This window comes from Henckelia pumila, chromosome 1 (genome assembly GCF_033568475.1).
Source record: "Henckelia pumila isolate YLH828 chromosome 1, ASM3356847v2, whole genome shotgun sequence".
NCBI lineage: Eukaryota > Viridiplantae > Streptophyta > Magnoliopsida > Lamiales > Gesneriaceae > Henckelia > Henckelia pumila.
In genome coordinates this window covers 178,188,563-178,199,034 of record NC_133120.1, presented here as the reverse complement: position 1 = coordinate 178,199,034, position 10,472 = coordinate 178,188,563, and the positions used below count along the sequence as shown (strand labels likewise).

General features: G+C 31.0%; 1 protein-coding gene and 1 pseudogene across 1 annotated transcript; one reads left to right on the top strand and one right to left on the bottom strand.

The window, feature by feature from the left end:
• The first annotated feature begins 1,274 nt into the window (after nucleotides 1-1,274).
• On the top strand, nucleotides 1,275-3,881 carry LOC140876308 (transcription factor bHLH62-like). The gene is made up of 8 exons (XM_073280239.1): nucleotides 1,275-1,743; nucleotides 1,827-1,955; nucleotides 2,042-2,107; nucleotides 2,186-2,254; nucleotides 2,547-2,618; nucleotides 2,726-2,872; nucleotides 3,057-3,156; nucleotides 3,764-3,881. Exons 1-8 carry the CDS (start codon nucleotides 1,330-1,332, stop codon nucleotides 3,799-3,801), a joined length of 1,035 nt encoding a protein of 344 aa, XP_073136340.1. The 5' UTR covers nucleotides 1,275-1,329; the 3' UTR covers nucleotides 3,802-3,881.
• Nucleotides 3,882-6,223: 2,342 nt separating this feature from the next.
• LOC140874523 (uncharacterized) lies at nucleotides 6,224-7,558 on the bottom strand (annotated as a pseudogene).
• Between the last annotated feature and the right edge of the window lie 2,914 nt (nucleotides 7,559-10,472).

The window sequence follows — 10,472 nt, the reverse complement described above, 5'->3', positions numbered from 1 at the left end:
TCCCAAAATTACAAATTTTTCTCGCATCAGACCCGCGCGCTCGATCCCGGATTTTGCTAGGATCGAGCGCGCACTAATATTCAACTCTCTGCCTTTAAACTTCCTTGCGCTCGCTCGATCCGGGATTTTCACCCGATCGAGCGAGAGATCTTGAGCATCCTACTGCCTTCAGAATTACATGACCGTGATCGATCCCAAGAATTTCCAGGATCGAGCGCATGCATCCCTGATGAAAAATTCTGCTCTGCTGTTTTCTTTGGACGCATGGGCGCACTTCGATTTCTTCGATCAACAAAATAGCAATTCCTACACAATGAATAAAAACTAAGTTAAGAAGCTCAATGCATGACATAAAGTAAAACTAGAATAAAACACAAGTAATGACACAAAATGCATGCAAAACACTAATCAAAACGACACTAAAAATGCAAACAAAATACTACTATCAGCGCTCCACTATCCCGCGCTCGTCCCTCTCAACTCGTGAAGTGTCCCCTGAAGCATACTTTACCAGCATTCCAAAACTCGATCGGAGAGTACTGATTTCACAATATATTCAACATTGGTTTGTGATACCAATTGTATACATCCAACATACAAATCAAATCGATTTTAGGCACAATAAGTTGGCCTTCTGCTACGCATCTTCCACTCTTAGTACTGCTGCTGCATAGTTGGTTAAATATGTACAAAAGTTACAATTAAACTTGGACTGTACTTGAATAAACATTAACCATTTCAAGAAAATATTTTTCAAACAAAATAATGTTTTGGTAGAAATTAGCTATTCTAAGTCAGTGTTTTGGAGAGCTTTTAAGAAGCACTTCCCAGCTTTTTATTAACAAAATTTTGTGATTCTGTGAAATTTGTTAAAGAAAATGTGAGAAGTGCTTCTTAGAAACTTTGTCAAACACTAACTAAAAGTAGTTAAAAAGGCCAAAAGCCAGAAAATTTATGTCAAAATAACAATAACACTTCCTATTATATTCAAATAACAATCAACTCTATTCTTTAAAAAAAAAAAAAAAAAGGAAAATGACAACTTCACAAGTAACTTTTTAACTTGTACATTTTGCCAGCTTGATTTTTGTACTAACTCAACTTGATTAGTTCAATATTTATGTCATAAAAAAATCAGTTATCTAACAAATTTTGTAGTTGTTCTTTTTATGAGGAAATTTATAAATCAAGAAATTTATAAATATTTGAAGTATAGAGAAATGGAGAGGTAATAAAACAATTCCTTTCCTCCTCACTACGACCTTTACCTTTTCCTTTTCCTTTTCGTTTTCCTCTCACTTCTTTCTTTGTATCTTTCTTCTTCTTCAAATGGAGAAAGAATACTTGACAAACAATGGAATCCTTATCCCACAATACCAATTCCAAAACACAATGCCAAATGCATGGAATATTTCTGTTAATTGCAGTTACTTGGATGCCAACTCCTCCGCCGAACAATTCGAGTCAGTCGACATGGCGCCCAAGTTCTCTTGCTTCAATGGGCATGAGTCATTCAGTACTACTCCTCCATCATCAATATTGAAGAGAGCTGGATCTTTTCTAGAAACCATGAAGTACTCGAACAAGAAAAACACTAGATTTTCCAACGACCAATCTCATGGCGCAGAAACAACCTCAAAAACATCACACGACCAAGATCATGATCGTAAAAGAAAATCTGGATCAAGCATTGTACATTCCAAAGAAGATCATCATGATCGCCATGATTCGATTTTGGTTAAGGTACGCATTAATTAATTATCAGGCAAGATTAATTAAGGATATATGTTTTTAATTTTCCTATATATTTAATTTATTTGTCAAAGGAATTGGAAGGGGAAGAAGAATTAGCAAGCACAAAGCGTTGGAAAGAAACAGCGGAGCCACCAAAGGACTATATCCATGTCAGGGCAAGAAGGGGCCAGGCCACTGACAGCCACAGTCTTGCTGAAAGAGTGAGTACTCATACATTTTTCTTATTATTATTATTATTATTATTATTATTATTATTATTATTATTTTTTCAATCGTTTTCCGGCAGGTGCGACGGGAGAAGATCGGGGAGAGGATGAAACTTCTCCAGGATCTTGTACCAGGTTGTAATAAGGTGTGTTATGTATGTGTGAAATTGGTAATCTAATTATGTTATAGTAAATTTTTCTTGTTAATTTATTTTGTATTTCAGGTCACTGGAAAGGCACTAATGCTCGATGAGATCATAAATTATGTGAAATCTTTGCAATGCCAAGTTGAGGTAGCTAGAGTGAATATATACTATTATTATTATTATTTGGGACAACTTGATCTTACACATATTTTTATTTTATTAATATAATTAATATATAATGCTTTAAAATTTATTAATCTTTTTTTAAAAAAAAAAATTAGCAATTAAATTTGACTTTCATAAATAACTACTCTAATCATGTAATTGAAGTTAAGATAGATTTATGGTTTCGATTCGACTCCGGTTCGGAACCAATGTTTTTTCCCTTCTATGTCTGAATGTGATCCTTGAATTGTGTGGCCGGGTTCATGTTTCGCAGTTTTTGTCCATGAAATTATCCTCTGTGAATCCAGACGTGGATATTAACATCAACAATATTATTTCCAAGAATGTGAGTATATTTTTTTAATTTTTCTATTTAAGAATTTTGTGTTTTTTTTTTTTGGTAAATGAAAGATTTGGTGAATCTATTTTAATTTAATGGATCCTTGCTTGTAGATGCTTCAACAAAATGCAATCCTACAACCACAAGTCCAACAAATTTTGTACCCTTTGGATCCCTCACCATTTTACAATCACCAAAGTGCACAACAACTAATTGACCCTTTACCTTCTATTGATCCCTTTGGTGAAAGTCTTCCTCAGGTAAAACTTTGAGGCTTTGCAAGTTTCTCACAAACAAATTTAGCTGCCTTTTGGTAAATAATTTTTCCCATATGATCATACGATCAATTTAATTATATAAATTATATTATTTTGCACAATATTGTAGAGTCAAAATAAACTCTCGTTTTAGCTGATTTTTCGCCGTAAATTTGATATGCACCAGTTTCGAGCATTTGGCGAAGATGACTTACACAGCATTGTTCAAATGAGTCTCGGCCTAGATCCTGTCAAGGACTTCACTCTTCATCCTCAAAATTTTTCCGGTAGGGAGATAAGTGATCTTCCTCTTTAATATTAGAAAATTCAATATCGTAAAATTTAAAATCGTGATTTATTTCATGTTTTTTGAGCTAAATTTAACTTCAACTAGTATAATATCAGGAAAATTGTATATTTGATTTTTTGTGATTTTGTTCTTTTGTATTATGAAAGTTCAATCTTAGTAATGTAACATCTTATTTTTGGTAATTCTTGTCATTTTTCATCCGACAACTTGACATAACATTATACGCTTCAGCGTCACGTTGGTTTCACACTAGTCACTTGTCGAAAAAATTATTAAAATTATTCCAAAAAAACCAAGATAACATTCTAAGACTGAAATTTGACTAAATATAAGACCAAAATCTCAAAGAGACAAATATACATAACTAAAAATACAATTTACAAAATTTTATAACATATATATTATAGGTTAATATAAAATAATAATTATTATTATGAACATATAACTTGTGTGCTCCGATCGATACTTAAAATTCACCGACTCTTTGAACTTGTGGATCTATTTACATTATTTTACGACCTCAAGAAAAAGGACATACATTGAAGTCGTTATTTATTGATGAGTTTTTTGTAACTTTTATGCAGCTCCGAAACAAACTTCTAACACCAAAGTTTGGGGGTGACCACCACTCACTCATTTATTTGCTAGATTTGAGGCCCCCAGGCTCAGCCGTATATAAATGTCGAGAAATCAATATTTAAGCCTACAAATGCCTATTTTTGTATTTTATTATTAATATATTTTTCTTTTTGATTGATGCTGACTTGCAAATATTTTTTGGCTTGATTTATCAAATATCATACGTTATTCTTATTTTTATTTTGTACTTCAACAATATATTAATTCGGAGTCTTATATTGTCCTAAAGCACTGTTCATAATTAAAGTATTTTAAATATTTTTACGACATGAAAACCTCCGACTGTTAATATTTTTGGAAATGTTTGCATATATTTGTCTACATGTTACTTATATGGAGTGGACCGTTTTTACTTTTTAGTGTGTAACCAAGAAATAATTAAGACAGATGTATTATATATACACTTAAGACACCGTTCTGTTCACCATATTACTAATTAATATATGTATAACTCATGTCATTACATCTCACGTTCTTCTCATCATATTATTTATCCATATATTAACTATTTATTTTACAACAATCAAATTATTAATTATTTATCTTACATCAATCAAATCATTGAATTTAAATTACTATATTTTCCCTTATAAATAATATTCTTTTTATTTTATTTATTGTTAAAAAGACAAAATAATCATTTCACATTTCTATATAAAATTTAATCAATCATATCAAATAAACTATAATATATTAATCAAATTCAATATTATTTTAACTATCATTTCTTATTTATTCTTTATTACATTATATTATTTATCTATGTATTACTTATATCATCGTTCAAAACAAAGCGGTGCCTCAATGTCTCAATACATAAATGTTCCGTGCTTGTAGATTTTTTTTTTAAGTTTAATAAATTAGTTGTCAAATAGGGTAGTATATATTAGAATCATCACTATTCATATGGATGGATTGATTTGGTGTTGAATAAAAAGGGGTACCACGACATAACCAATTGTTTATATGTATATATACATTATGACAAAGTATTTAAATAAAATCTCTAATTGAATTTTTTTTTTGGAAATTGAAATAAAAAAAAATTAAAGTTTTGTGCGAGTGCAAGAACTTCCAGCGGCGCTAGATGTCATAGACTCATAATATGCAAAATAGAATATATTCTAAGCTGGAGGAATTGATTTTTTTCCTGCAAATTGATATTTCTTTTTGTATTTTTGAAAGAAAAAACAAATATATACTAATCCCAAATAGATCGATCCATTGCAATCGTTTTCAAATATTTTAATGGGGTTTGGTCAATTATACAATAATCGCAATTCATGGTGGTTATAATTGCTAATTATATTGTTACCAGCTGTACCCGTGGGGTACTTTTTATCTTTTAAATTTGTAATTAATGCATATAAATGGTTATTACTCCAATTAAATTTGGTTGGTTAATTGGATCCAATTAACCAGCCAAAGTTGATATAAGTTTATTTATTTTATTAAATTGAGTTTTTAATTATATTTTTTTAAAACAAAACGATTTTTTCTGAGAAAAAAAAAAAGAAAATTTTCATTGAAATACATCAAGGATAATAATATACATTTAAAATTCAAAGTTGCATAGTATATATATATATAGAAAACTTCAATTATGCAAGTAAACTATTAAATGTATATAAATATTGCTCATTCCTTATTTTTGTTTTTTTTAATAAAAACTAAATATTCATTATATTGTATGATATATTTATAAAACAATTGAAATTAATTAATTTGAATAACTCACAAAATGTATTATTATGTTTATTCTTATATTTTTCTTAAAATTCAAATTGGTTCAAAACGTAACTAAATCATAACTAAGAAGCTAGAAACAAGTCGCAATGGATTGTATAAATTGGTGGAGTAGGTGAACCTCTGACACAGGTTAGAAGTTCGATTCTACCTACCAACAACTTTTTGGATTAGTTTTTCGCACATGGCCTGTCTGATGCGGTTTACCTAGTACGCACTGAAAAATAGCGGTTACGGGTTCTCATATCATGAAAATTTTAATTTCCCCACGTCATGAAAAAAATAAAAAGCTAGAAACCAGAACCAATACTGCATACTAAGACCATCTCCAGCAGTTGGCACTAAAATAGTGCCATATTTTACACTATTATAGTGCAACTCAAACTTCATCTCCAACAGTCTTCACCAACTCTCTACACCAAAGGAATATTCCATAATATTCTTTATTTTTACATATATTTTATAATTTATTTTTAATATATAAATTAATAATGTAAATTTAATTAAAAATTATATGAATTCGTATATTATTTATTAATTAAAATTTTTTAAGTTGAGTGAAATATCAACCAAATTAAAATATAATATTGCATAAAATAATTATTCAATAAACACAAAATTACATGGTAAAAAAAAAAAGTTACACATTCAACACGACATTAATTTTCTGCATTAGAAAATGTTTCCCATAAATGATCAATCAATGCATTTCGAAGGGCGATATGTGCATCCGCGTTTTTAATTTTTTTGTAACGACCGATAAATTGCTGAAATCGACTAGTTTCATTCTCTTCTTTTTCAATATCCGGAGTAGGTACTTCTGTCACATCTTCGATTGGTGCATCAAGATTCCGTTCATCCTCAACTATTATATTATGCATGCAGTCATTATATCATGTAAATCACTTTTGCTCCAAAAACGTGCTGGGTTTGCCACAATTGCAAAACGACTTTGAAGAACTCCGAATGCACGTTCAACATCTTTTCTACACGCTTCTTGTTTTGTTGCAAAATATCTTTTTTTTTGGAGCACGTGGATCGTGAATTGTTTGTACAAGCGTTGACCATTTTGGGTATATATTATCAGATAAATAATACCCCATATTGTATTCTTTTCCCTGAAGAACATAGTTCGCCGGGGGAGCAATACCTCTAGTAAGGTCAGAGAAAAGATGAGATGTCTCTAACACGTTAATATCATTGTTAGATCCGGGCATACCAAAATATGCATGCCAAATCCAAAGATCATAGTCCGCTACCACTTCAAGAATTATTGTTGGAGATCCACTGCGACCTGCATACTGTCCTGCCCAAGCTGTCGGACAATTTTTCCACCTCCAATGCATATAGTCTAGGCTACCTAACATTCCTGGGAAGCCACGTTGCTCCCCAATATGAAGTAGTCTAGCAATATCATTAGCAGTAGGCACTCTTAAATAGTGCCCTTTAAATATCTCCACAATAGCACGACAAAATCTTTTTACACATTCAATTGCAGTAGACTCACCAATTTTGATATACTCATCAGTTGCATCTGCTGGTAATGCACATGCTAGTATCCGGAATGCAGCCGTGACTTTTTGAAGTGTAGTTAAGCCTAGTTTGCCGGTTGCATTTCTACGTTGCACAAAATAACTATCATGATTTTGAACAGCATCCACAAGACGAAGAAATAAACTTCGAGACATTCGAAATCATCGACGAAACATTTCTTCATTATATGTTGGATTTTCAGCAAAGTAGTCGTTGAAGAGGTTTTGAGCAGCATTTTCTCGATCACGATAAATTGTTCTACGACCAGGAACTGAGCCACCATGAGTAGTATTGGCATTTTGATGTCTTACACTCTCTCGTAGGATAATATTGTTATTGTGAACTTGTTGAGCTATCAATAACTCTTCTTTCTCATAACTATCTATGAGATCATCAAGATCACCATTAGATGAGCCAGAAGAGGAAGATGGAAATAAAGGGCTGGAAACTTGTGAATTCATTTTCGTGGATATTGGATAAATTATTAGTTATATGTTCATTATATAGACCATCCATCATATTTTTCTTTTAATCTAAACCGATGGATTGTTATCTTATCCAGAAAATCCAATCATACAATCTAGGTCGTTCATTGGATTTTCTCTTAATCTACATCGTCGGATTGTTATCATATCCAGAAAATCCAATGATAAAATCTAGACCGTCCATCAAAGTATCTTTAAATCTACACCATTGGATTGTGATCTTATCCAGGAAATCCAATCACACAATCTAGGCCGTCCATTGGATTTTCTCTTAATCTACATCGTCGGATTGTTATCTTATCCAGAAAATCCAATGATAAAATCTAGACCGTCAATCAAAGTATCTTTAAATCTACACCGTTGGATTGTGATCTTATCCAGAAAATCCAATCATACAATCTAGGTCGTCCATTGGATTTTCTCTTAATCTACATCGTCGGATTGTTATCTTATCCAGAAAATCTAATCCTACGGTCTAAATTATCCATCAGATTCTCTTTTAATCAATGCCATAGGATTCTCATCTTAAGCCAAAATTTTTTTGTTATAAATATAAGTTATCTCGGAGTGCAAAATTATATTTCCAAATATCTTTTCTTTTAGTTTCTTCTCTCTCAAATGGCATCCTCTCTTGGTGAGAATTATGCAATCGAAGAAGATAAACATCTTTGTCGTGTCTATATAAAAATCTCGCAGGATCCAATTATTGGACGAAACCAAAACAAAAATCAACTTTGGTCTCGTGTGGCAGAAACATACAACTCAGGGAAAGCAAACTCAATGCCCGATCATAGCCAAAGGTCATTACAGACTCAAATGCAAAATATGAATAGTGCAGTTTCAAAATTGAATGGATGCATACAACAAGTTGAATACATGAACCCAAGTGGTGCCTCTGATCAAGATATCGTGAGTAGTAGTTATAATGCTTTATTTTTTCTACGTTTATATCTTTTAATTTTTTGTATTATAATTTATATATGTAGATTGATCGTGCAAAACAATTAATGACACTAGATCGTAAGTATAAGAAAGGGTTCGCATTTGACCATGTCTGGCCCCTTCTCAAAGATCTGGAGAAGTTTTCCAAATTCTCTCAAAGAACGCAAAGGACATCTTCCCATTCTGATATAGTGCCGGAGTCACCCATATCTTCCGATAATCCCGAGTTATCTTCATTTTCTATCAATCTAAGTGATGAAAATGTTGGTGGTGGCTCATCATCAAAGCGACCAGAGGGGGTGAAAAAATCCAAACTGAAGAGAAAGAAAGATAAAGATATGTCTAAATTGGTTAGTACAATCCAAGAAGAAAATAAAAAAACTTCGAGATTTATTAGCTAATACAGCCACAAAAAAAAGAAGAAACCATTAATGTGCAAAAGAGAAAAGTTGAAGTGTTTCAATGGCGTGGGGAAAATAAAATATTAATGATGGATGTTGATTCTATCTCTGATCCCCGTCGACGGGAGTTTATTCGCAAGGAACGGAAAAAAATTATGCAGAAAAAAGAAGAAGAACAACAATCGGGATCTAATAATAACGTCGACATGTTTGGACAATATTTGGGAGATTTTGGAAGTTCCAGCAGTGGTCTTTCGAATTATTAGATAAAATAATGTACTTTTGTTTCTAGTTATGGTTTTCAATGATTTTATGTAATTTGCATTAATGTATTTCGGTATTTTTAAATTTATAATTTCGTTTTATTATGTAATTTTGTTATAAAATTTTAATTATCCTATGTTAATTTTTTTTATCATATATGCCACAAATTATTTTAAAAGTAACATATAAAATATTATTAATGTTTTAAAAAACAAATAATATAAGATTATAAAAATATAAAAAAAAATTAACTAAAAATGAAAATTTGTACCGTTCAAAACAAAAAAAATAAAATAAAAAAAAAATAAAATATTATACCGTTGTGAACAGTGCAACTCCACAACTCCACAAAAACTCTAAATTGCCGTTGACTGCTGGAGATGTTTTCTGCCTCAATTTCCAGCAGCACACTATTTTAGTGTGCTGCTGGAGATGGTCTAACAATTCAATTTCATCTTCACATTTTTATTACAATAATTGAAACTATGTCGAATTTTAAGGTTTTGGTTCTGGTTTCTAGCTTTTTATTTTTTTTATGACGTGAAAACGGTAAACTGCATACTAACAATTCGATTTCATTTCGGCATTTCCACATTTTTATTACAACAATTGAAACTATGTCGAATTTTAAGGATCCGTTGATTTGGTGGTCAAAGTGAGGTTTCAAAATTCTAGTGGTTTTGGATTCAAATTTCACCGATTAAATAATATATTTAATAATTAATTAGTTAGATTAATTTAGATAAATTTTTTGCAATCATTGTAATCAATAAAAACTATATCTTACTTTTTTCGAACAACCCAAAAAACGCATAAATATATCGACCTTTAAAAAAAACCGAAAAGAATATAATCACCCTATTAACATGTACTTTAAACTCTAATTTCCCCAACATTATTTTATTCACAAAAGATTAGGTGGTGGAGTTTTGGGGCAGTGTGAAGATGGCCTTAAAAAATGAACAATAATCATTAGATATAAGGGTAGTTAGTAAAAATCAAATTTCTTGGGGTGAACAAAGAATTATATTTAATATTTTTGGCAGCTTTTTAATTATCTTATTTTAATCGTGGTTGCATTATTGGTGGCTAAATAATCCTCCAAGATTCTCTGAAAATGATCCTTTTGCGTAGAAGAGTTAAGCAACAAATAATTGTATAATGGAGGATGTTTGGGTGATAATAGACCTATTAAAAAATTAATAGTAATCATGTGTTTGGCTGTTAGATTAAATTATCGCTTTTGAACTACATTATTACTTCTTCCCATTTCAGAATCATTT

Coding starts and splice junctions, on each gene's coding strand:
- LOC140876308 (XM_073280239.1), top strand. CDS start 1,330: ATGGAGAAAGAATACTTGACAAACAATGGAATCCTTATCCCACAATAC. Junction 2,108..2,185: donor TTGTACCAGGTTGTAATAAG/GTGTGTTATGTA, acceptor TTTGTATTTCAG/GTCACTGGAAAGGCACTAAT. Junction 2,873..3,056: donor TTGGTGAAAGTCTTCCTCAG/GTAAAACTTTGA, acceptor GATATGCACCAG/TTTCGAGCATTTGGCGAAGA.